At 37.2% G+C, this 27,984-nt stretch overlaps 1 protein-coding gene across 6 annotated transcripts in view; it reads left to right on the top strand.

Annotated features, from left to right (window-relative positions):
• The window catches only part of gish (casein kinase I gish), a 391,901-nt gene that overhangs the window by 236,893 nt on the left and 127,024 nt on the right, over positions 1–27,984 (top strand). For all 6 annotated transcript variants that reach the window (XM_069841246.1, XM_069841243.1, XM_069841247.1 and 3 more), the window contains exon 3: positions 939–1,008. In XM_069841246.1, coding sequence (XP_069697347.1) covers positions 939–1,008 — 70 coding nt within the window. The remainder of the gene's footprint in view (positions 1–938; positions 1,009–27,984) is intronic.

Raw genomic sequence — 27,984 nt, 5'->3', positions numbered from 1 at the left:
CATCAGTAAACAATATGTGTTTATTTGTACTTTCAAAGCGGAATCTAACTATATATTTTTAAAATATTTTTTCGTGGTCAAAGGCGCCTTAATGAGGAAAAATCTAATTTCTCCATTTCCATAAAAAGTAAGAAAAATGGTTTACATGTCAATATAAACTTTAATTTCTCAGCATCAAAATAAACCATGATTTTGATCATTGGGTGAAAGGGTTTCGGAGCTACAACAGTTTAAAGTTGCAAATTTTATGAAAATACGATGAATTTTAAATTTTTAATTTAAACACTATGAAGTTCTGATGCCTCAAACTTTGCACAAAGCATTGTATCACAGTTCTCTACGTACAAAAAAAGTTTTATTGTATTTAGAAATTGTTAGGTCAATTTATGGATTTGAGGGCGGTGGGATATGATGGTAGAGACTGGATTAATCTTGCTCAGGATAGGGACCAATGGCGGGCTTATGTGAGGGCGGCAATGAACCTCCGGGTTCCTTAAAAGCCAATAAGTAAGTAAGGTCAATTTTCTCTATATTTCGGTCGATTTGAGATGGATTAGCTCATATGGTCATTTTTAACGAAGTTCTTTACTTCTATTTAGTACTGGCATTGATAAACTGTCAGTTAATACAAGTATATTTGGCAAGTAGTGAACTTCTTTCTTGTTGTATACTTTTAACTTCCTGTATTGAAAATTTTCGAAAGAAAAAGTCGGAGAAGTCGTCTTACTTGTTAGTGCTAATGTCTTGATTATTGACTACTATAGTTGTCACTGTCAGTTTTCATTTCCTCACTAAGTTGTGAATATCGATATGTTTTCTATAAAATAATATATTGTGCATGCATACATTAACCACAGCCTCATTTCCCAACACATATAATGCAGAATAATAGAAATAGATTCTGGTTTGATAATATATTCTTTTTTTTTCTGTTTCAGGAACCGATGAAGTCCAAAGCACCTCAGCTTCATCTTGAATATAGGTTTTACAAACTATTAGGATCTCATGGTGAGTAAGGTGTTTCAGCTGGTACAATATGTTATATACTGTACAATATGCATTTTGTATAATTTTTATGTTTGTCATTTAACAAAGAGATCCATGAAGTGTAGATTTACCATGTTGTGACATGAGAAGATCAACAGCGGAGTGGTGTACGTTGAAGCTCTGGTCAGTCAGACTTGCATAACCTTTCCGCTGATGTGTTAATTCAATTGAATGAAATGGAAATCGATTTTGTGAGTTCTGTCGCCTCTGCTGAAGTTTTTCCTTTGTTCTTGCTAGTCTCTTGTCGCCGTCGTTCAGTTGTTACTTTCAAATTCATCCCTCGGTTGGCACTGTGCTTGCCTTTGGCTCCAACCCACACGGGTTCAATCCCAGGTGAGGGCGGTGAATTTTTAGCGGAAGTATCCTATGTGCGTCTTTTCATCGGCGGAAAAAAAAAAATTTCGTCGGCCAGTGTGCAGATTTACTGCATGTGAAAGTACTAGAATTCGTTTACGAAAATAAGTAAAAGTAAAACTTTGTCTAAACCAATCATTACCTCCACGGTGGCTGAGTGCATATAAGCCAGGAGGCCAGGGTACAAATCCCGACCGGTCCACGCTTAATTTATAACTTAGTGTTGGGCAAGCCCGTGGTGCGGGTATTCCGGTTCCCCTGTAACATCCTAACATTTCTTTACCATTCATTACGAGTGTAATGTAGACTCCCCGCTTGTGATGCACTCTAGTTTGTCTCTGACGAACCAAGTGCTCTACACTTCTCGGCACTAGTGACATCTATGAGCAATATTCGAAGAGTCGTGGCGAATAACGGCATTGCCATTGCACCAAATGATGTAAGTTTTAGTAACAATTATCACTATGATAAAGACTTCGGAAGTCTCTGCTAAAGAAAGAATGGAACTGGATCAGTTCAAAATGCTGCTAGTACACTGTGTGTAACGTATCTCGCCGACGTACTGCAATAAAAATTCACAATGTTTAGAAGGAAATGTAAACATAAAACCGGAGCTAGACTGCAGTTGACTTCCCTCCCCCCCCCCATTCTTGGTTAACATCCCCGGCCATTATGAGAAATTTATGATTGCGGATAAAAACAAAAGAATCAGTAGACTATTTTTAAAAGTACTCGTTAGTTTATACTTTTGTAACTTTAAAGGTTTTTTTTTAAGAGAAACTAATTATATGCAGTATGTATAATTTTCTGCTTTTCATTGTAAATTTATGGAAAGTCAATTAATACTTCTGACAAGTTGAAGGGTTGGTATCTTGTTCCCTTACCCAGAATTGCTAAGAAGATTTAAATTTGTGAGTTGTGGAAACATTTGTTTGGCGTGAGTGAATGCTTTGTTTACTTACAAATGGCTTTTAAGGAACCCGGAGGTTCATTGCCGCCCTCACATAAGCCCGCTATTGGTCCCTATCCTGAGCAAGATTAATTCATTCCCTACCATCATATCTCATCTCAAATCTATTTTAATATTATCCTCCCATCTTCGTGTTGGCCTCCTCAAAGGTCCGTTTCTTGTGGTTGAAGCGGTATCTGAGAAGACCTAATTAATAAACAAATCCTTACGATATCTCTTTAAAGAAAAGCTTCCGCTTTGACAGTGGCTGAGTATTAATTGTTCGAGGCTACTATACAAGACTTTGTAATGTATAAATAATGAGTGGGGGAAGCGGCAACATACGATATTGAACTTCGACCGTTGGGAAAAGTGTGATTGGCGCGAGAGAATTTAAAGGCCTGTCGTCGATGATATTGACCATAACATGTGTCTAGGAAACAAACATGACATTTTATACCGGGCCACCATGATTGCGCCACTTGTAACTGCGCCAAATAGGTTGCTGTATATCCGTATTGTGTTTGCGCCAGTAACTCAAACGTAATATGCAACATTTTTGTTCATAGGTTGGTGCAAAAAAACATTTAAGATGTTACGATACGATACAAAATTTTCGTTAGTGGAGAACATTGGTTGCAATTCAATTACAGCTTCGTGAACTTCATGTAAGGTTGTTGGTAGTTTCGTCATATGGTGACGTCGTTCTCTATAGATTGCTTCTCGGAAGTTTGTCAGTGAAATCCAATACACTAGCACAAGGCTCTGGATTCTCATTGAATGTTGTAGATATTATGATGCCTGGTTTTTAACTTAAGTCACTAGTCGCTTTCCTTTTACTCGACGCACGTATTTTTTTGCCGTATAAGATCTCTTTCATTACTTTAGTGATTATGGCCGCCTAAAATTTTCGTTTCACTGTTTAAGATTATTATTTTGGCAGGACAGTTCTTCACTGTATAACGCCAACGTATACGTCCATCTACATATGTGTACGCCTTGCGAAACTTAAAACCATCTCTTGCAAGTTAAGTCCTGTCCTCTATTGTTGCACCTTTGGACTACCTCCATGACAACCTTCACTAGTCACTAGTCTCCCTCTCAATGTTGATGTCCTCCCAAAAATAGTACTACTAAAACAAAACACGCCACCTGGGTATCGTGCACTAGTAGATTTCGTGCTCTACCAACTTAAGAAAAATGAAAATTCTTACCCAAAACTGTTGTTGGCGAAACCCATTACCCTTAAATATGACCGCACTTTTCAATATTGCAAATAAACAATAAATCTGGCGCAAACGCATTGCACCCTTTTATACTCCGCACATGAACTAAGAGGTCGTCAGATCAGCAGATCATCAATTACATTTTGGTTGATGTTGATGAAAATATTTCCATTTTAACTAGATGGTAGCAAATCACAGTTGTTAATTTGAGGTTCAAGTGAAGTTTGACGATCGTTGGTGAAATTAAGTAGGTGCCGGTATTCTTTTCTTACCGCCCTTCAGGTTCCACACGTCACACAATGCGGAACTTGTACTGTAGCCAGGAGTCGAATCCCGCTCGCAGTTGCCGCATCGAGTGGAGGAAGCTGTGACGCGTGTGGAGGTGGCCTCAAGGTTCTGCTTCTCGCGTTGTGGCCTCGTGCCGGTTCCGCTCGCACTGGAAGCGAAAGTGATGCCAAGATATAAGAGACACTTCAGATTTCTTTGTTTTCCTCATACCAAATGTCACTTCTGTTATGTGTGTCTTATCGCTTTAGTGATTTTTAGGCGTGAGTACATATTAAGTGATATGGTTATTAGTTAAAGTTTACCCTATTCAGGTATACGCTGTTTTTTTTTTGTTGTAACTTTCTCTGCCTAATATCATCTATTATATGGGCTATTCCATATGATATCGATCAGTAAAAAACCTCGCATTTTTTATACTCTAATTTTTTCCCTACTTATACAGGGACATCATTTTATTTTTAATAACATTTTTAATATTAACCTGTCTATACCTTTAGAGAACCGGAAACACCGCTTGCTCCCCCCTCCAAGACTGGAGTTCGATGATACTGGCGTAAAACACAAATCACTCTACTAGGTATAGGAAGGAAGAAAAGTAGTTCATCCATTTACGTAAACTAGGAAATATCGCGATTTTGAGTTTGATAATTTTCATTAGGTTTTTATTTAATCAAAGTACAGTACTGTATTAAGAATAAGTGTTTTTACTCACGAAGTGAGTTATTCATGCGAACGTATTCATTATGCAGTGTATATTATACTGTCTACAGCACATTAGCGTACAATATAGAGAAAGAAGTTAAATTGAAAAATAATCATAATATGAATATTTAAACACAATTTTGAAAATGGTGACCGTTCATTTCGATACAGGCTTCAGTTCTTTTGTGCATATTATTGCACTATAGACTATTGCATCTAATTCCAATTGCCAGTTTCGTCCTTCGTACTAGTAACTCATATTGAAATAATTCTGTACCTACTCTGCGTACTGTAAATTCAATCTTCACTTCTGCCCTACCCGAAAATATAAAATTACTCAGACATGCTATCTACTGTCCGTCCAAGTGGTTATGCCGCAGGATTGTAGAAAGGGAGGAAATCACGTGACAGTTAATTATTTAACGAGGCCCTTTTATTTAAGTTAAATTAAACAGCTGTATAATATTACGTAAACTTGCAATTCCTAAGAGAAATTAATGTTTTCAGAAAAGAGCTAAGACAGCCCAGCTGTTACAGAGGGGCGAGCAGAAGCAGGTGGGGGAAATCGGGATGCGACGTAGGCAAACGGACAGTACCTGTGCGAAAATATGATTCAATATTGAAAGCTCTTTCGTCACTGGAAAACTCGAACATATTTCAGGAACGTACTATACTCAGTAACTCAGTACTGCTTACTATCTGCGGTCTTGGTTCTGTGTGGAGTTGGAACTTCCTTAGTAGAAGGGGTGGGAGTGAAGTACATTCAAAAACTCAGGTACAATAAAAATTGAAGTAAAAATAAAATGATGTCCCTGTACAAGGTGCTGAGGAGAGTGCATTTTCAAAAATATACTATCGAAAGTCAAACGGTTTTCGTATTATTGAGCGACAAATTTAGCGTATTTTATAAAAACAAGCCTCTTTCAGCGCTCAGAACTCTGGAACCATTTACTGCAGAACATTGAACGAGAGCTTATTTTGAAACTGACATTTGGTAGGTTGTGTTAAGAAGTGATCCTTACTTTTATTGTATACAGAGAGACAGATAATCTGATTTTACTTACTTTTACGCTTTTTGCCAATTTGTAAAAATGTAAAAAAATATTGAGAAAAAACCTTGCATTATTAAGAGGGATTCGGCATTGTTTACTTAGTGGCTCGGCAATAAGTTTCGAGGGCATTAAATAAATTGTTTTCACACGCCTAGACTTGAACGGCGCAGTACCGCACGCACTGGCCGACAGCTGAAGATAAGCGAACGTTGGGCGTCATTTTACTCCTGTGTTTATGAAAACCTGTGATAAAGCTAGCACAGCCATGACTGCTACACGACACATTACGTGTTTGTCTCCTGGCGTTGCTTATCTCGGCTAGCTCCCGCCTCACAGTCAGCTAGTTAGTTCACGCGCGTACTATTTATTTTCTTTATTTGATATTTTCAATACTTTCTTATCAACATACCATCAGTAAACAATATGTGTTTATTTGTACTTTCAAAGCGGAATCTAACTATATATTTTTAAAATATTTTTTCGTGGTCAAAGGCGCCTTAATGAGGAAAAATCTAATTTCTCCATTTCCATAAAAAGTAAGAAAAATGGTTTACATGTCAATATAAACTTTAATTTCTCAGCATCAAAATAAACCATGATTTTGAGCATTGGGTGAAAGGGTTTCGGAGCTACAACAGTTTAAAGTTGCAAATTTTATGAAAATACGATGAATTTTAAATTTTTAATTTAAACACTATGAAGTTCTGATGCTTCAAACATTGCACAAAGCATTGTATCACAGTTCTCTACGTCCAAAAATGTTTCATTGTATTTAGAAATTGTAAGGTCAATTTTCTCTATATTTCGGTCGATTTCAGATGGAATAGCTCATGTGCTACTTTTCTGTCACCATTCACTTCTATCCTCTCAGCCTTCCTCTCATAATCTTCTTGCTTGCATGCTTTTGTGCTCCTAGGTCTCCCTTTTCTTTTATTTCCACTTGGTACCCATTGAAGCAATCTTCTTGGCAGTCCGTCTTCTCGTAAAATTCTTTTTATATAACCGACATTGTAACCGCCCTATTCGATAAACGTCACTATTGTTACTGAAGTGTCATTCATCCGTTGTTTTATTTCTTCATTTCTGATTTTATCTAATGTAGAACATCTTGCTGGTCGTTTGAGGAAATCCGTCCATTAATTTTGTTTTTGTCCTCTCCCAAATCTCAGCACCATATGTCAGTACACTTCTGACCAATGAGATATTAGTTTTTGTTTCTTTGAATATTTGTTTGTCCTATAGTATTGAATTTAACTTAAACTGACCTTTCCATTAATTTAGCTTTCCGAGTACATTCTTTGTTAATTTTTACTGTCAAATGTACATTTTCTTCAGAACCTTTAATAATTCCTAACCCATCGTTTAATATTATACCCCTAGTGTGCCCACCAATCACAAAATATTTCATCTTACCTAAATTTATGTTCAATCCCCAATTGGTAAATCTTCAATCAACATTCTGACCTACGTTCAAGATAATCACTATCTTCAGCCGCTGCCAGTTCATTATCTGCAAACTGTAATGGAAATGAAGTATTATCATGGGTCATTACTTCCATTTTGAACAGTTTCTTATCCATAATTTTTTCCACACTTTTACGGTAAATATGCTCAAAAGTAGACTTTTGGGTATTCCACGATGTCCTGGAATTTAACATTTCCAATGTTTCGGAAATACGTACACTTAGCGGCAAAAAGAATGGGCAGACTCTTGGTCGATAGAAATGCAAAGTTCTATCGCGCGGTTCACTCGTGTAAACGTAACCCACTGCAAGGCATTGCTGTGGTGTCTCTTCATTGAAAGTCTTCCGTCTGTAATGTAATAAACCTTACGAGCAGTGTGTGGCCCAGTGGTAAGAAGTTTGACATCCGTACCAGAGGTTATGAGTTCGCCTCCCAGTACGGTAAAATTATTATTTTTTTTATTTTAACCTTTACTTAATTTATTAGTTTAAATGTGAAATGGCATTTGTTAACAAACTTCGTTATGCCTGCCTTGTAAAAATATTATTGCCCATCACCTGTGGGCTATTAATAGGTGAGACCTGGCCTGTATAAACAAAAATACTTGTGTCACATCCTAAAAAAACCATAAGTATATCAAACACAAATAAATAATTAAATTAACAAAAAACAAACAATGTTTTAATATATTAACAAAACAAGGCCTGTGGTGGGGACTAGTATCTCGTCCACAAACCACGTGTGTCAACAACTGCTCTCATTCTGCGCGGCATGGGGTCCACAAGATTATGTCACTGGTCTAAATTCTTGGCCATCTCCTCCCACACATCTAGAACTCTGTCCCACAATTCCTCAGGTGTCCGAACTGGTAGTTGTTTTGCCCAATTAGAGCGTAGGATCCTTTTGACTGCAGCCCACAAATTTTGAATCGGATTCATATCCGGTGAATTTGGAGGCCAGTCGACTGGGTCGACATCACGCCTCCTCATAAACCATCTTTGAATCCGGTTGGCGGTGTGTATCGGATGATTATCCTGCTGGAAGAAAAGTGTTCCTTCTATATATCGTTTTCGGGCGGAAGGGATCATTACACTTGCCAAAATGTGTTCGTAGACTTCTGCCGTAAACCGCCCGTGGATGTGTTCCAGAAGTCCTGCCCCATCGTATGACATCTACCCCCAACACGCGACCCTCATGCAACCCGACTTGTTAATTCGTTTCACGAAGCGTTCATCGTATCGGTGGGCATTCATACAATAAACTAGGGCAGTATTATCCTTGCTATTGGAGACAATTACTTCGTCGGAGAAAATGACATTTCTCCAATCGAAGTTCTGTCGGACAGTAGTATACGCAGAATACTACTGGAGACAATTACCTGGTCGGAGAGTAGCATACGCAGAATAACCTATGCGAACCAGGGCAATGAGTTATTGTTTCTGTGCCATCTTCAAGCGTAATGACGAGACAGAACGTTGTATTAACAGATAGCAATATTGTTTGAAAAAGAGAGAGCGAGAAACCTCTTATTTATTAGAGTTTGGGCATATTCTAAGAGATATCGCCACATAATTATAGCTTTGCGAGACATGATGGCAAATTTGTAACAATAAAAAAGATTGGGGGAGATTCGAACCTTGAGCTACTACTACCGACTTGTTCAATACACCAATGCCGTAACGACTTACGCTACTGTGGCTGTTAATATCGGTTCGGCATAATACGTGGTTTTCCTGTTCATATTCGCTCCGGTTGATTTTCTACTTAATCAATTTTATTATTATTTCACTCTTCAAGGACCCGGCATTCGATTTTGTTACATATTTTAGACTCTTAAACAAATCCAGAAAATTTAAATGATTTAATTATGTGTGAACTATGGCTTTGACGACACGAGCATGCGCAATGTTATGTCTCTGGAACTTCGAAATTGTCGGCCGTCCCATCCTTTTTGCCGCTAAGTGTACCCATACATCCTAAAGTTGGTCCTGTCTAAGCTAGGAGCGAATCATAAATTGTTCTTGATCATTTGTTTGGAGTAGCCAGATATAACAAGCTCAACAGAGTATGCGACCCCTCTGGTCTTACCTGTCTGCCCTGATAATGGAACCTCAATATCAGACGTCTCACGTCGGGCATTTTGCACTTTGGGCGCCCGGGCGCTGGAACCCTGTTGCAAACGTAAACAGACAGTGTCATGCATTCAAGCGGGGTCCATGAACCCCGGGTTAAGAACACTTTCACTAGGAGATAGCGACTTAGTGGCCGCCACTGAACTCCTTGCCTGCCCGATGGATGTACATCTCGCACAGGGCACACCTGATTCCTGCCCACCGGTGAGCACCTCTGCAGCTCCGAAATGTTGGCAGTGTTTAGTTCTAAGATACGATGGCATACCCAAAAGTCTGTTTCTGAGACAATGACTTATCAGTCGGTTGTGTAATAAGAAAATACTGATTCCTGCTACCTATGAAACGCGACTTGCAAGGTACATACATACATACTTACATACGAACAAATTCAGTATGTGTCACAAATCTTATATGGAGCACAGGAATACAACAGTACTGAGGAAGAATTTTACAGAGTAATTTTCCAAGGCTGCTAATTAAATAAAAAATACAAATTTGCAACATTTTCATGTATCCAACCATCAGTTAATCAGTTGATCTTTTCTGTTTTCTTATGAATATTGCATGTCTAAAAATATATGTTGAGTCACTCGTTACTAGTGTCACGTTTCTTTAGGATTTTTGACATCTTAAATGCAATACTTGAAAATTAGATTACAGATAAAACGCATTTGTGGGAAGAAGATAAGACGCACTTGTGGGAAGAACTTAAAAATAGACGATGTGAAATTTCATTACACTGCTTCATTTTTCATGTTACGTATATGTTTTCGTAGATTTTTCCAAAACGTGCGATGCCTAATTGTGATGTAGCAATGCATGCAAACAAAACTATCCTAACGAATGTCGAGCATTGTTTTACATAACCTCTTTAAAAAAAACTGCGTTTTATCGTCGATGTTAGTAATCCATCAGATCTTAACATCCAAGAAAGGACAAGCTGAAAAGATAAGATATCTCAACTGAATACAAATGTATAAACTTAAGTGTGTGGAAATCCCTATACTTCCAACAGCAATAAGCTCTTCTGTTAACTAAAAATTTAAATTCTTAAAGACATTTCATATCGATCCCAACGAGACTAAATTATCTCCAAAGCATAGAATTAATCAGTTAGAGCAGCGTTTCTCAAACTGCGGTCCGCGGACCACCTGTGGTCCTCGAGGTCTGCACTTATGGTCCTTCAAAAAAAGACACAAGAAGAAATAAAATTCAAACGAATTGCGTATCACACTATAGCTTAGAATCAGAGTTTGGAAATGACACATGGCAATCGAATTTCATTTTTTCTCCCAGTACCGATATTTTATTAAATTTATTACCCTACCCATCTACCGACTTGCCACTCTGCTCTTAGCAACAAAAGAGGAATTTAAAGCAATATGAACATGGTGTTTCTCGCCATCTTTTCCTTGCACATCTGGCGCCTGTAACCCAGCCAGGGACCACCCAAATTCGTAATGAGGACCAAAGTACCGAACCTTATTATTTTAATATATAAGTATATACTGGTATTAAAATATGCTACAAAAATGATAAATTTGTTTTCGAAGGAAACAAGAGTAAGGTGGTCCGTGGAGCTGTAATGACTCTGAAAAGTGGTCTCCACTTCAAAAAAGTTTGAGAAGCGCTGAGTTAGAGTATAAATATGCAAAATTATTCACATTATTATCAAATACCTACTCGTAGCTTGCAATGAGGTATGACTCAAGTTGTGAATGCCGGATGAAGATTGATCATTATGGTGATATTATTATTATTATTATTATTATTATTATTATTATTATTATTATTCATACAAATTCGACCTTATCGTTCGTACTAACTCATTTTTATGAGAATTTTAAACAAACACTAGGCAACCGACAACAACAAATGAGTATGGCGCTAAGACACCGCTTACTGTAACGTACACCAGACGGGAGACAGATAATACCTAGTCCTTGTGGAAAGGAAATAGATCTCTACTTCTCTGCCTGGAATCGATCCTTGTCCTCTGGATTTGCAGCTTCACATGCAGTGCTTGAGTCACAGCGAAGGACTTACTGCATATAGGCCTATGTGCTTGAGATATATAATATTAAATTAGCAAACCTGTTTTGCATTTTAAAATGTTCAGTAACTGATATGTCACCAATTTGGAGTATAATTCGCGTAGGCAATCGCACTATTTGGAATGTGGCTGTTTGACGAACCCCTGTCAGCAGTTGTCACTATTGGGCTAGGTCAAATATATGACTTGTCACCATCAGTTCAGACACAGAAGTCGGCATGGGTGAGTTCCTGGAAAGAAGTGTGTAAGTTACTTGGTTGACAGTCGATATTATATTGGTATTGTGTAGCACATTTGAGTGGTAGACAGCGGTGACAGAAATTTCTGGAACTGAGGTACTACAATAAGGTTAATCCTCATGTATGTAATAGTCTTATTTTTAAGTTACAATCGTATTATAGAGTAAATCATAAATCCTGAAAGAAAATAACTCATTCTAACGTAATTTGTAACTAGGGAGCGGGTTTTTATGTGCTAAAAATTTAATTATATTTATTTTTTGTGTTAAAAAGTACGAAAATATTTGCTAAAATATATATATATATATATATATATATATATATATATATATATATATATATATGACAAAAATACCTTACTTAGCTTGAAAAAAAAAATGTTACTAGGTACTCACCAACCACACTTGAGTGCTAGTAGTTGGCCGAGAATTGCAGTGAACAACAAAGGTCATCTCCAAATTCTCCATCACAAATGCATGCCGATTATCTCTGAACAACGACTTATACTGTGAAAACGATCTTTCCACATCACAGGACGTCAGACGTGCATATTTAAAGAGAGGAATGTCACAAACACAACACCGTCAATTTCACCTACAGGCACATCCTCCAATACTTGAGCAACTTTGCACATTTTATATATCCACTGTTTTTCCCAAACACATTCTGGAATTTGTCCCTTAATACTTGTACTTCTGAACCTGGTAGCGAGTCTAGTTTAATTTTCACGGCACGCACCTCCCTGTTTCAGACGAGATGTTTGGATGTTTCGAGTTTTTTTATGTGTCACACAAAAAGCTTAAATTTGCTAATAGGAAAGCCAAATCGTTTTTTAAACAACAATATTTCAGTATATCTTGAAGGATATCGATTGACAGGAATCACAACAAGATATATTGCCTTACTTGATACACATGAGCGAGAGGAGAGAGATTTGTTTAAATTAAATAATGTTCATATGCGAGCTCTTATCCGTTGTGTTTCACAAACAAAGCGTGGAATGAAATCATCTTCAGCAACAATAAACATTCCTAATTATGTGTTGCAAGATCTCTCCTTGTCCATGTTAATTTATTCTCTAATAATAACACTGATATGCTGCCTAGCAGTTCTCAGAACTTGAGGCGATACTATTACAAAAATGGATTACAGATACACCACACAGCGCTTAGAAACACGAAGCAACCAAGAATTCTTAAAAAGATAACGTACTTCTGAGTGATATAATTGATACAGTTTTAAAATATTTAAAAGTTCTTGTAAAAAAATATTTAAGTAAAACAACACAAAGATTTGTATGTTAATAATAGATTTCCTGAAAATATGTATTTACATAATTTTTTTTTCTGAAAATATGTGTTTTTATGTAAAATAAAATTCGGGTTTTAAACTTGAAACTTCATGTTCGGAATTTTTAACTTTGTTAATAAATTATGTTTTATCACACACAAAAAGAATATTTAATTACATAGGAATCCGCTCCTTATTTATGACAAGTGGAATAAGCCACCTACGTAGCTCAGTCTGCTAAGGCGCTTGTCTGCCGATCTGTAGTTGTGCTCGGGCGCGGGTTCGATTCCCGCTTGGGCTGATTTGATTAGGGCTACCTGGTTGGATTTGTCCAAGGTTTTCCCCATCCGTAAGGCAAATGTCAGGTAATCTGTGGCGAATCCTCGACCTCATCGCGCTGTCACCAATCTCATCGAGGCTAAAGAACCTCGCAGTGTCATAAAAAAACAAATGGAGTAAGAAAGTTTTGTCCATTTTTAACACGTGGTGACTATCTATCTTTACACCAAACAGCCAGCCCAGACCCAGCACTCTGATTCTGGTAGTCTCACAGCAAAACTGGAGGTTCACGTTTAAACTTTTTGTAAATATCCCAGTTGCCAAGGACTTTCGAGTTACTTACATTCCAACTCGTTAATTTTTATATACCTACATAACTGAATATGCTAGAGTGAATTGAAAAAAAAAATAGTTATTGTCGGACCATCGGATCTGTGCACCTTCAGTGCTGTCGTCGTTTTCGGAAAAGTTAACGCCTTTACTCACTCCATTCCACCAGCTCTCCTCCCACCACGTCAAACAGCAGGCCACGAACCTTGCGGAATAGGGATGTTGCCAAACTTCCGTCATACAATGTCATGTCTCTTGAATATTGTTTATTAATAATGCAAGGTTAATTATTACTTATTCATAATTTAATTTAAGTAGGTCTAATGACACTGATTGACTTCTACGATTATTTAGAGATAATTACGTGAAGGGAATCTACAATATTTCGTTTTTAAAGAGAAATGTTTTCGTCATAAATACTTCTCCATCTCATTATCGTATTTTGTTAGGTTTGGAACGTGATCTTGAAGTCTTAATAAAATTATAAATTTGTAGGAATGAATGAACACATAGTCATGTACCCTCTTTCTTTCTCATCCGGGCTAGGGACCGGCAATGGCGAAGTTACTATAAGCTACGATCTTATTATTTACATACTACAGTATATAACATAACATACTGATAATGTACAGGAGTTCTAATTTATGCTTATGAAAATAATTTACATATTTACAAAAGACCAAGACTTGTATTATGCATGAAATTACAGAGGGCATATTCCGGACATATCTGAATCTGACTCACTACTATAGCTGCTGCTGTCTTCACACAAGTAGATAACAAATCTAGCTACTTCCTCTTCTATTAATCCAGGGGTCGTCAGCACAGAGCACGCTGGGATTAGCCTCTCTTACCCGCGGAAAACGCTGTGCACTATACTGCTCTCGTAGCTTATGCTCTCTTTCTCTCCCTGTTGCACGACAGTGCACATGGGACGGCACCGCGTACCTATTGCACATTTCAGCGAGTGCTGACGACCACTGTATTAGTCCGTAACGTTTCTCTCCCTCCTTGGAAATTTATTGCTTCTCTCGCAACCGTAATTAATTTCTGCATGGTATAAAATTCTTGTATCTTTCTTCTTAAAATACATCGGTCGATATCATCTACAAAAATTAAAGGTTCCCTTGGTTTGTTCTTCCCTGGTCATTCTAGCTTTTCATCTCCTGCACAGACTTCCTCTCTCCTGATTTTCTTTTTTAGACGCTCTGACCTGGCTATATAAATTATAAATTATATAAAAATGTTGTATTATATCAGTGTTAGTTAAGTAAGTAATTTTAATACGTAGTCAATTGAAATAAAATAAGCCTAACCTGTGATCACAGCTGCTCTTTTCGTTGCCTGATTTATAGGAAACAGATATTGACCTGTTTGTTTCTCTTCATCGCAAAATGCTATTACGTACTTGCTTAATAATATTTCTTTCGCCACTCCATGCTACAGCATTCATGTTGAGTTGACAACACTGGACTGCAAGTGCAAATAAACTGTCCTGCAAGAAGGCTCAAAATTATGAATAGTGGAGGAGAGAGATAGAAAAGAGAAACATAGGAATGCAGGGAGAGAAATGAATTACAGAGGCTGAGAAGGAATTAGGGTTCAGTTCGCATATCTTACGGAGGCACAGATCCGATGGTCCGACAGTAATTGAATTGATCTACTAATCTTATCATTCAAGAATATATTATGTGGTATCCATTGACAGAAGTCTGCGGCAACTCTTCTGCAGTTTTCGCTTACTTGTATTCCATGTTTGCTCAAATATCTAACCACACGCCTTCATTGAGTTGGAGTTACACACAATTCCACTTTATAAAACCGGTAAAATAGTTGTTCTCGTGGGGCTGTAATTAGAATGTGCGCTATCTCGGGGTATTTGCCTTATTTTGTTTCCGAATATTGTTACTACGCTATCAAAAGCGACATTTCTCATAAAGTAGGGACCGGATTTTTATGTAATTACATATTATATTCCTTTCAACCTAACCGTATATAAATAACAAGTCTTTGCGAATCTTGTAATTACCATTAACATATTAAAATTTGATACTACATATTTTTACATATTTACCCCACATTACATATTATGGCTTGGTATTACATAAATCTACATATTTAGGGTTTTATTCATTTCTACTTCACTAAAAGGAAAAAAAAAATTCTGCTGGGGAAGTTTACAATTTGAAATGCACAGATTTAAAAAAAAAAACCTTTTTACTTACCCAAGGCGGGATATAATTGTTCTGCACACGTCTTAACAAGCCGTTCCCATGCAATTTGCAACCTTACCCACCTCTTCCTAATCATACCAGGGAAAACCCGTGTCAAGTCTGACATGAGCCGCAATAAAGTAGCAAAATTTTGAAAAGAAGCTGGAGTAAAGGAACAAACTGGAAATATGTTGAAAGATTAAAATAAATAGCTTTTCAGGTTGTTGTTTGACCTCTTCACTTTAAATTTAGTAGACCTATACGAAAAAGAGATTTTCTGAGGAATTAGAAAGTATGGTTCTCGGCTGGCATAAAATTACCCTTCTGAATGAGACAGGAATGTTACTTTTCAAACAACAGTTTGTAAATGCCTATAGTTTGAGATTTTAGTAGGTACTTTGTTTCTTACAGGGAGCAGCTAAAATGCATGTGTCCCACATCTCCTCTTATTTTCTCCTAATCCAGTAAAGCGAAACAGTGCTTGCAGTACTGTTGTGTCATTCATTTCACTCAGTTCTGTAGTTTTAGCACTTACAGTATAAAGTACAAGTGAGTTTATCTATTGCTTTTAACTAACTAACTAACTAACATGGCCCCTGTATCTTCAACCCTAACGACAAAAATAAAATCATGGATTGCAATGGACGAAGCTTTCACTACAGATGGAAAAATAGTAATGTGTCAAGTGTGCGGTAAAACAGTCGAGTGCTCTATGAAATCACAACTGGAGAGTCTTACCTATCCCATACCGGCCAGATATTGATATTAAATATTTTCATGATTTTACATATTTTGGTACATATTCAGATTATTTTTCTTACATAAATATGTACATATTTCACACCTTGATATTACATAAAAAGCCGGTCCCTACTCATAAGTCCCCCAACACAGTTGATTTCATTCCAACTTCACGAATGTATTCTTCCTGCCGCTTTGAAAGAGTGTCCCGCTGCAGAAGGAAAGCAAGAGTCCATATCTATGCTGTCTTGGTTTCTTTAAGCAGAATATAGGCCGATCCTTGGTGATATCTACTTTTTTGCGTGGTTATTCAAAATAACATTAACCATAACGCAGTATTCCTTGCGTCCGGGATCATTGACCGCTGGGCAGGCGGCCGTCTTCTGAGTGCCACCGAAGCGTTTTATGTTTTAATACGGCTGAGTCTCGTGCGTAATGAAGTCAAAAATCAACGCTCTGTGCTTTGATATATTATGTTTCAGTCCAGGCAACTTCAGACATGCACTTGAAAAGTGAAAGTAGCGTGTTGTGATCCAAACAAGACTCGCTCTTTAGAAACCACCAATTAAACTTGATGACAGAAATGTATTGTTAAGTTAGATGTTTCCAGTGTCGAGGACTAGAAAACGAAATCGTTTTAACTCCTCTCATTTGGATATTCTTGAAATCCGTTCTCAGGTTGAGGATCACGTACGCGTTCGTCGGCTGACACTGTTACGCGTGGAAGGATCTGAATCAGTGCGGGTTTTATAGCCTACATAGACTGGTTTCCACTTCCCTGTGCCAGAAGTTTCTACTGTCATTATCGTGGTCATATCTGCTACCGTCGCGTAGTCTTCGGTGGTCTAGTGGCTGTCGCATTTGTCATTACACACAAAATTCCCGGGTTCAAGCCCTGCCGGGGGCAATGTTACCAACTGAAGCACACGAAAATTCACCAAACCGTTAAAAAGTCGCTAGATTCCTTATTAAGAAAGAAGGTTTTATTTTTGTTGCTAGAGGGTGCTGACGGCGCGTCCTCAGGTTGCGGATCGAGGAGACGGCCTCCAGATATGGAGGGTAGCTGTGAATATATTGAATGAACAGTCGCGGACAGCCGATGAGGGATGGTCCTCCAGCTAGGGGGTTGGGCGAAGGGCTAACAACCCACCACCGTAATAAAAACAGCTTGTTACGAATCCTTCAAATAATTTATCTTTTGAAGAGGTGGAGAAGTTCAAATATCTTGGAGCAACAGTAACAAATATAAATGATACTCGGGAGGAAATTAAACACAGAATAAATATGGGAAATGCCTGTTATTATTCGGTTGAGCAATATCGAAGTGAAATAAGAGTATTATTAATGGAAGAGGTAATCCTTTGTTATTATTCTGTTGTTCATCAGTCATGTTGAATCGTGGATATTATTTAATACGGGTCATTTTCCAAATCTGTATCTTGATTTGAATGCATTATCTCTATAAAATTTAATAGAGTTTTGCACATGTCTAATAATACGCCAAGAAACATGAGGAGCTTCAATAATTTCCTGGATGTTATCAATCATCTCGGCAAATATAACAATTTCCCAAATATCAGCCATTTTTCTTATGTCCACGAACGAAAGTCAAAATCTAGATTTTTGGCGACTTCGAAGTAAAGTCACGATCGAAGTTTACTTTCGTCAAAGTGTCGACTGTGAATAGGAAAATGGCGACTTTGTACTTTCCAAACTCAACTTTGGTCCAAAGTATCTTCTATGAATACGACCCTTAGTGACTGAGGGAAACCATGAAAACCCCCAGTCAGATTGGTTGACCATGGGGTTTGAACCCGGGATCTGCCGAATGTGAGTCTCAAACGCTACCGTCTGAGCCAACTCGCTCGGTTATAAAGACTGTGTGATGTATCTTGTCTCACTGTGAAAAGAGATAGAAAGGAGATATGTCTTACTTCGTCTGTGTTGTTATGGCGATGGGGTGCCGTCCATCCATCCATCCAGTGGCGGAAGGGACTAGTTGATACATTCTGTAGCGCAAAATAAAATAACAAAATATCTCTCTTCGTACTGTGTAGTTCCGTCACTGTGCTTGTCTTTCAAGAAACTGAGTTCCGGCAGCCTGTACAATAACAAGATTTTGAAAGGAATCCTGAAAATTTAAAACCCTCCTATCCTCATTTGAAGGGACTTTGCTTTATTGCTACTGAGACAAGATAAACCTTACCAGGTATAGTACTGTATTTTCCCACCGCATTGAAATCAGGTCTCGGCGCGATGATATTGGTTCATTTCTGGAGCACGGCTACGCTCGTCGCATCTGACGAATCTAAGAGAAGCCGTTATGGTCAGTGCAGCGTGTAATTGTGAAAGTTCTCGATCAGCTTCGGATATCTGTGATTTAACGTTGGTGCCTTTCAGTGCAAGTAAACCGAGGTCACCTTCAGGGTAACGCGAAAGCGTTGGGTGGGCTTTAATCATCAAGTGTACGGAAGAGATCTGTCACTCACGTCTGGACGCAGCAAATAAAAGAAATGTAAACAGGACATACTTCATGATTATTGAACTGCTGTATTATGTAAACTTGTATCATGTGCGCAGCCACTACCAATACCATGAAGTCTTCGCATATTCACTAGTCTTTCATCGCTTCAACAAAATGTCACCAAAATAATCAACAGTTGCGTTACTTATCATCAGGGATCGGATTTTTATGTAATTACATATTATATTCCTTCCAATCTAGCCGTATATGTTTCGGGACGAAACATAACGTCCTTAGTTCCAGGAAGTAATAGAGGCACTCATCCCATACCGCCCACTGTAAATATGAGTGAACAAAAGGCAACCTTTCTCATATAACTACCTTGTATTGTAAAAATCACTCAAAAAGTATCGTTGCCTTCATGCTGTGGATGGGACGAGGACGACATGATTTGTCTCAAACTATAATTGTTCTGCACACGTCTTAACAAGCCGTTCCTATGCAATTTGCAACCTTACTCACCCTCTTCCTAATTTTTCCAGGGAAAACCCATGTCGTTTCTTACATGAGACTTTCAGGTTATTGCTTGACCTCTTTATTTTAAATTTAGTAGACCTATACGGAAATGGGATTTCCGAACAATTAGAAAATATGGTTCTCGGCTGGAATAATCCTACCCTTCTGAATGAGACGGAATGTCACTTTTCAAACAATAGTTTGTAAATGCCTATAGTTTGAGGTTTTAGTAGGTACTGTACTTGTTTCTTACAGGGAGCAGCTAAAATGCATGTGTCCCACATCTGTTATTTTCTCATAATCGAGTAAAGCGAAACAGTGCTTGCAGTACTGTTGTCATTCATTTCACTCAGTTCTCTAATTTTAGTACTTACAGTATAAAGTGCAAGTGAGTTTATCTACTACTTTTAACTAAATAAAATGGCCCCTGTATCTTCAGCCCTAACGACAAAAATAAAATGATGGATTGCAATGGACGAAGCTTTCACTACAGATGGAAAAATAGTAATGTGTCAAGTGTGCGGTAAAAAAGTCGGGTGCTTTATGTAATCACAACTGGAGAGTCTTACCTATCCCATACCTGCCAGATATTGATATTAAATATTTTCATGATTTTACATATTTTGGTACATATTCAGCTCATTTTTCTTACATAAATATGTACATATTTCATAGTTTGATATTACATAAAAGTCCGGTCCCTACTTATCATATGAATGATACTACAGTTTATAACTTACTTTCTTTGTCCCGCGTCGTGGCATCCTGGCCTAAGGCATAGTGTCTGGACTCACGTTACGGACTGAGCGCTGGTTCGAGTCATCATGAGAAAGGAATTTGCTCATGAAATTTTGGCCAGTGTATGGGGGAGTTACGCTAGGTAGCGAAATCCGGTTCCGAAAATCAGCTATAATACTGGGGACAGACTACAGTCGCTAGTCGCGATTATCGACCTAATCGCGGTCGGGTTTGTAGTGTGTCACCGTCCTGATCGCGATCAGGAGCTAAATCCTGTTCCCAGAACAAGATAATCGCGCTGAGGCACGGCCCAGTGGACGAAAGTAACATTTTAGTAATCTTTGGTTTCTAATCATCTTGATTTATATTATTTAGGACATCTTGATAGCTTCTGCTGTGCAATATGTTACCCCTTCCATTGTATTATATGAAATAGAAATGAAAATCAATGGCTAGAAAATGAATTTGGCTACTATTAGACGTAGTGGAAAATTTAATGCAGATGTGAGAAAAGTAAAAAGAAATATAGGCCTATTAACAAATGACAGACGAATTATTCATATTTCATATACATAGAGAGCAATAGAAGGCTGCTGAAAGATGTTTCATTTCAACAAATAATGGATTACAAACTGGAAATGGTTCCTGTTTCAGATTTTCAGTTTCAGTCTCCATTACGACGCTATCATTGAGGTTAGGGTTGATTTTAAAAATATGTTTTATTACAAAATAATATAAATTTGTGGCCGAGAGGAAAAAGGTCTTAAGTCAATTTTTTGTGAAAATGACTTTTTTATATTTTCTGAAAGCGGAAACAATTCTCTACAATCTGGTAAAACGGCTAAAGTCAAATAAGACTCCTGACTGGATTTATAGAGCGTTACCAAATGTCCTAAGTACTTTTTGAATCGAGCACACACAGAATAAAGGACTGGAGAATATTTAATACTTTATTTCTTACAAACCATCACATGTTTACTTTCCATGCTTCCCTATTTAAAAGGTCTAACTTGTATTTTAGCCATTTTATCACATACCGGTGCCCTTTCCTTTTAAAACTTTAAGCACCAGGGTAAACAGTCCTATAATTGTTTAAGATCCATTTTGCATTCCTAATAATTTACATTTCCCATTTATTTTGACATGAAAAAGGTCTTACGTTCAATAGTCCCTTCTACTCAGTCTGGCTTCTAGTCTTAAAAGGACTTAAGTGCGGCTATTTTTGGAAATAATCAAGAAAATTGTTAAATGAGCAACATTATCTATTTTAGAAGAAATATAAACAAATAATATCCAGGAAAAACCTCTTAATTAAAAAACTCTATAATTGACACCAATTTCAGTCTTTCTACTGCTTTCCTGAAAGGTATAAAATTTTTACTTAAGACCTTGTTCCTCCAGCCATAGAAATAGTAATGATATAAATTGTATCAGTTTGCATTTTAAAGCATATAACAATTTTAACAAATAAATTCCCATATCAAGCTTCAAGAAACAACAAAAAAAAAAGGAAAAAAAAAACAGTGGACAAACATCAAAAGAAAGTATGAACTTTACTTGTTGTCCAGGAGGGAAATAAACATATACGTAATAATAATAATAATAATAATAATAATGTTTTATTTTCGCTGGCAGAGTTAAGGCCATAAGGCCTTCTCTTCCACTCAACCAGACTTAATCAATACAATACATATTTAAATTACAAACTACACTTAAAAGGTTCTCCAGCAATATTCTTCAATTTTAACAACTAGTAGACTACGTATTTATTTAAATTTAGATAAACCTATAAGGTAAAGCAGCAACTTAATTTATGAGCTAATTTAATTCAATCAATTATAATTAATTTAATATTTGGGATAGCTAGTAAAATGATGAAAATTAATTTAATATAAGCTTACTAGAACTATGTTACAGGGAGAAAAAAAAATATATATATAAATCTAAAATATATTTTTATAATGAGAATATTAATGTAATTGCCATTAGAGGTTTTGTAAATCTATTTAGAGAAATTAATGATGATAATAAGAATGGACAGATGTTAGTTTCATTATAAGTAACAAATATTAATTAGCAATTAATCTGTTAAGTAAGAATTTATGCAATTTTGACCTAAATGAAGTTATTGTCCAACAACCCCTTACATCACTCGGAAGCGAGTTCCAATTTCTAGCAACTGAAACTGTATAAGATGAAGAATATAAAAATGTCTTGTGGTAGGGTATAATGAGTAAATTGTTATGATGAGATCTTGTACTTAGCTGATGATATGCGGATAAATTTTGAAAACGAGAAGCCAAATAGATTGGGGTAGCGGTGCGCAGAAATGTACATAGAGAAAATTGTTTCCTCTATGGTAATTCAGCTGTTGACCAGACGGGACCAAGCGTGACCTAGTGTCTCACCACATTTTCGGTAATCGCGATTAGCGACTGTAGTCTGTCACCAGTATAACGACTAGGAGCAGGGTTTAAGCAGCAAAATGGTACCGTAGGAGGCTGCAGAACTCTCGAGGAAACGGAGAGGCGTTCATCACGGACTCCGTCGGAACTGAGTGTTATACAGCTGAATCGATAAATGGCACCAAACAGTGAATCACGGAACTTACAGGAATGCAGACAATCATTCCTAACAAAGGAGGTAGGCTAAGCATAATAAGTCTCGGATTGCGGTGCAAGTCTTCGGATTCTCCACAAAAAAAAAAAAAAAAAAAAAAAAAAAAAACTGTTTGGCATAAGAATCGAGCTTGATGTTAGTGCATGCAAGACATTTTTGTTCAGAGATCGCGACTTAGAACGTAATACGTGACTCAAATTAAAATATTTTTGGAGCACTATACCTACAGGAGCTCCAAAATTTCGTGTTGTTAATACCTAGGCACTAACGAAAGATTACTGTCTACCTCTTAAGCACGTCACTGAGTTGAATAGATAAAGAGGTCAAGGTCCGCTGCATAAACGTCCCACACACATTTCAAAGAAATCATTATTTGTACAGATATAGATATATAACAGAGGAAAGGACATTTCTTTCTTTAATTTGTGTAACGTGACAATGAACGCTCTGTTTTAGATAAGAATGGTTCGTAATGACTGAATACATAACGACTTGTGAATAGAGATGAGCTTAAACGATATGTTCAAGTATCTGTGACAACTGTAACTGTGACAATTAAATATCTGTGACTTTTATCGGTGATTTTGTCACACCGATATTTTATATCGATACGTAAGCACAATATGCATGACTTACACCGATATTTTGTCACACCGATAAAAATTAACAGGAAATATTTAAGAGCAGTGAAATGTGAACACGATTTCTCTATACACACCACTCATCAGTGATTTATATGGAAAAATCCAGCAAAGAAATAATGTACATGTACCATTAACAAATAAATACTTACCTAACTGAACAGTAACATGTCAAAAGTTAATCTCATGTAGCAAGAGTTTATATTATAGATATTGAACCAGTTGATCATTTTTAAATGTAGTTGGGTATGGAGAAATTGAAGTTATATGATTATCCTAATCGTTTTAAAAATTGATCCTTTTTATTGTATATAATATAATGGATAAATTATTTTAAGTCGTGCATTAACATTATAATATTGAGTCATAGAATAAAAATTAATGAAACATAAGTATTCGGAAAAAACATTGGAAAATAATTACAAAACAAAACAGTTGTTCAGACAGGATTTTACACAAGATTAAATACTGGTAACCAATGGTGTTATTATTTAAATCGTGTAATAACTACATCATTTACAATAAAATGGAGAAACTACCGCCCGATTGGTGTTATTGTATCATGCGCACGCGCAAACCTACGACGTAGAGGAGAAAATATCAGTCACAGAGTACTGAATACGGAGCAGATTTCGATAGCGATATTTTGTCACAGATATTTCGCGTCATCAGTCACAGGTTTATCTGTGCCAAAAAAATACCTGTGACAAAATATCGGTTTGTGAAATATCGGCCATCTCTACTTGTGAACCATCGTAGGATGGGGCTCTATCTCCATGCCCCCCCAAGTGCCTTCATGGCATGTTACGGGGATACCTTAACACAGATTTGTACTCACTGTGAAGTAAAAATATAATGTAATCAGCCCAATCGGGATTCGAAGACGTGTCCGAGCATGACATTTGTCACAAATGGACGATTGAAAGCATTTTAAACCATTTACAATATAACTTAAACAGTAAAAGAAAAGTCAGCCCTATTTGTAAACCAGTGTAATCGTATATTATAGAAGATTCTCTGGTCTCAATGTTGTGTAAAGTGTAAACGACCTAGTACTTCCGGGTTTTATCCGCTTTGTTCTCCAATGCAAGAGAATGGGAAGAAAATTGTGGAAAGTTACTGCTGCGTACATGTCGGAGCTTCTTATCGTATCTTTATTTTTTCGTAAATATTCCCAGTTGACACAGGTGCGAACATGAAGGCGATGCGCATGGTTCATTTCTTGAGAGCTGCTGTGATAACAGCGTAGACGTGCTAGCCCCTGTATACGAAACTCGTTAGGCTATCTGCCTCGCAAGCCTGCTGAAGAAGTTGCCGATCGGTCGCGGCGGAACATTTCGTTTCGGATGCAAAACCGTGCCGGTAGTTCGACATTGAAAGTTTCTTGCGACCTGATGTACCACACCCTGATTTCACTGAAAATTAAATTATAAATTTACCCCTCCTCCAAATACAATGACCAATTTTAAGGTCAGTAAACAGGTAAAAATACTTAGAAACCCATTCTTATGCTATTGTAGTAATGGTGATTATAATATCGTCATAATTCCATCAATCGGCTTGAATCGATTCTTGGATCGTCATTAACTTTTCATTTTTTCCGTTTGAATGTATTCTGAAGTTTTCAGTTTATCGCTGTTTGGAGACGACATGCTTGAAATCCATCGTCGAAAGTGTTGTTTTAGTAATAAATACACCGTGTCCAAAGGAATGGTTGTAACTGACATTGAATACGATAAACAAATAAATCTATCGAAGTTTGATAATGTACCTTTTGCAATTCATATAACAAAGGGAGAGGAATGTGACAAGGATGCTCTTTTTCACCTCCCCTGTTCAACATCTACTTGGAGCATTTAGTGAAGAACTGTTTTCAGAACATGGGAGAGTGATAGTAGGAGGAGGAAGAAGATAAAATGTGTAAGATTTGCTTATATGGCGTTGTTAGCAGGAGAGGAGATGTTACTAAGGGTTATGCTACTAGACCTAATGACGGCTGTGAGCAGTATGGAATGAAGATAAATGCCAACAAGACGAAGACCATGGTCATAGAAAGAAAAATAAAGAAGGTAAACTTGCGAATTCTAAATTAGATAATAGAGTAAGTGGACAGCTTCAAATGCTTGGGATGTAGTATAAGCAGTAACATGCGCTGCTGTCAAGAAGTCAAAAGGAGAATAGCAATGACATAGGAAGCTTTTAATAGAAAAATCAGCATCTGCGAAATTAAGGAAGAGACTAGTGAAGTGCTTTGTTTGGAGTGTAGCATTGTATGGGACAGAAACATGGACATTACGGCGAAGTGAAGAGAAGCGACTAGAAGCATTTGAAATGTGGATATGGAGAAGGATGGAGTGTGTGAAATGGACAGACAGAATAAGAAACGAAGCTGTGTTGGAAAGAGTGGCTGAAGAAAGAATGATGCTGAAACTGATCAGAAAGAGGAAAAGGAAATGGCTGGGTATCTGGCTGAGAAAAAAAACTGCCTTCTGAAGGATGCACTGGAAGGAATGGTGAACGGGGTAAGAGTTTGGGACAGAAGAAGATATCAGATGATAGACGACATTAAGATATATGGCTCATATGAAGAGACAAAGAGGAAGGCTGGGAGAGACTGGAGAATGCTGGGTTTGCAGTGAAAGACCTGCCCTTGGGCAGAACACTATGAATGAATGAATAAGAAAGATTAGTTGCATTGAAGTCTGGTGTTCGAAAAATGGTAGGAACATGTTCGGCTATTTTTTACGTGAATACATCTTTTTTTTCGATGTAGAATATTATTGGTGAGAAAGTATCAATTTTTAGCATAACACTGAGTTTAAAAAGTTCCCGCTTGGTACTACACTTGCCGAAACGAACACGTGCTGCCATCTGTCGAATGTTGACATAATGTAGCCTACTTGCAACTGAAGATATGTTGTGTCTGTTAATAATTGAAATTTTATTTGCAAAAGAAAACATCAATCATATCCTTAATGAGCAAAAATAAAATACATTAAAAATGTGAAAGAATAAGATATAAAAGTAGGACCTAACTATTCTCGCAATCATGGGGATTCTGTGAAAAAAACCTTTGCCACTTCCCCCCCCCCCAGTTTGCCGATGATAATTGGTATGGTGTTGGCCAGTACGTTCCACATAGGGTAGAGTAGCATAAATCGCACCGCTTCCTAAATCGCACCACTGCTAGTTTAAAACAAGTTACTGTAGTAGTGTGGCATCTAGTGGTATTGTTACAATTTACCATATGAACTTCCACCATGTCACTTGATTTCTGCCACTTCTTTGTGTCAGCAGCGTGGTGATAGTATATCTAATATAATCGCTCAGGTGGATGTATATTTAGCTAACATTTTGTAACTAAATAACGGATTTGTATGCAAAGGAATCCACAGTCTTAAGATGTTATTCGTTTAAAGAGATATTAAAGAACATTTAACTTAGTAGGATTTTCCAGCATGTGGTGATTATAGGCTAGAATGAAGGAAATAACTTATGGCGTAGTTTCTGAATTCGCACCACTTTGTAGGTGCCTAATTCGCACCGGTGCGATATGAGCAACTGTAGCAATTCTAACCGTACAAAATAAGGCCCCAAAAATTTTAACTGAACTAGGAATGCATCAGGTGGGTGCAATATCAAGTAGTGAAAAGGGCGTTAATACAACAAGTGTGTGCTGTACAAGCGCACCAGGTATTTTGTGCGACCTGTGATAATTTTTAAACGTCCTTCACTATCAGCTGGTGCTTCTGCAGGATCGTTATTTGTTTGCTCTGAGTCAGGTTACATCAGTGAACTATTTGTCGAATAGCTCAAACATTTTATTTGCCACTCAAACCTGCCATAGAAAAAAGTGCTGCTTTTGTATGTCCACCTATACGACCCATTCCAAAAATTTAGAAGCTAGATTATCTCGGGAAAATGGTGTGCTCCTGTTTCAGCTTCCTTGTCATAATACTCATAGGCCCAGCCTTTAGATGTTTCTATCTTCAAATTATTTCATACAGCTATATCATGAAGCAGTTCTTAGGTGGCTTCGAGATAATCGTGGAGAAAAGGTGACGCAGTTTACAGTCTGAACTGCCTGGTGAAGCACATGACAAATGTGTAATAATAAAAACGCATTCAGAAAGTTTAAATGTTACGTAATTGACGCTCTATTTTTTCAATTTCATTTGAAGATGCGTTACTCTCTTTCATTAATTTCATTAAACTTATAATTTGCATTTATTACATTATTCATATTAAATACTGTTCAATATGTTCAATATTACAAGCTTTCCTTCATCCTGTTTCCTGCAGATAAATAGGTCCGATTTAAGAAACTGCAGGTCCTATTTAGGAAACTAGTTGCCTAAATGGTACCACTGACGTGTGTTTCCAAAATGTCATTTTAATTTTAAAATATGAAATCAAATTCAAGGATTCTTTTTTACATAAAAGGTAAATGTTCTGGGAATGTATCTCTGTAAAGGAATGCAGAAAATAAAAACTGTATTGTTCAATAAAAATTATAAATGCTAAAGTGGTGCGATATAGGCAACCTTACCCTACATCGCATTTCTATTCTGATATCCATATGGTCCACACCTGTGGAGTAACGGTTAGCGCATCTGGCCGCGAAAAACAGGTGGCCCGTGTTCGATT

The sequence above is a fragment of the Periplaneta americana genome, chromosome 12, assembly GCF_040183065.1.
Source record: "Periplaneta americana isolate PAMFEO1 chromosome 12, P.americana_PAMFEO1_priV1, whole genome shotgun sequence".
Classification (NCBI taxonomy): domain Eukaryota; kingdom Metazoa; phylum Arthropoda; class Insecta; order Blattodea; family Blattidae; genus Periplaneta; species Periplaneta americana.
Note: the sequence above shows the minus strand (reverse complement) of the source record. Positions and strands in the feature narration are given on the sequence as shown.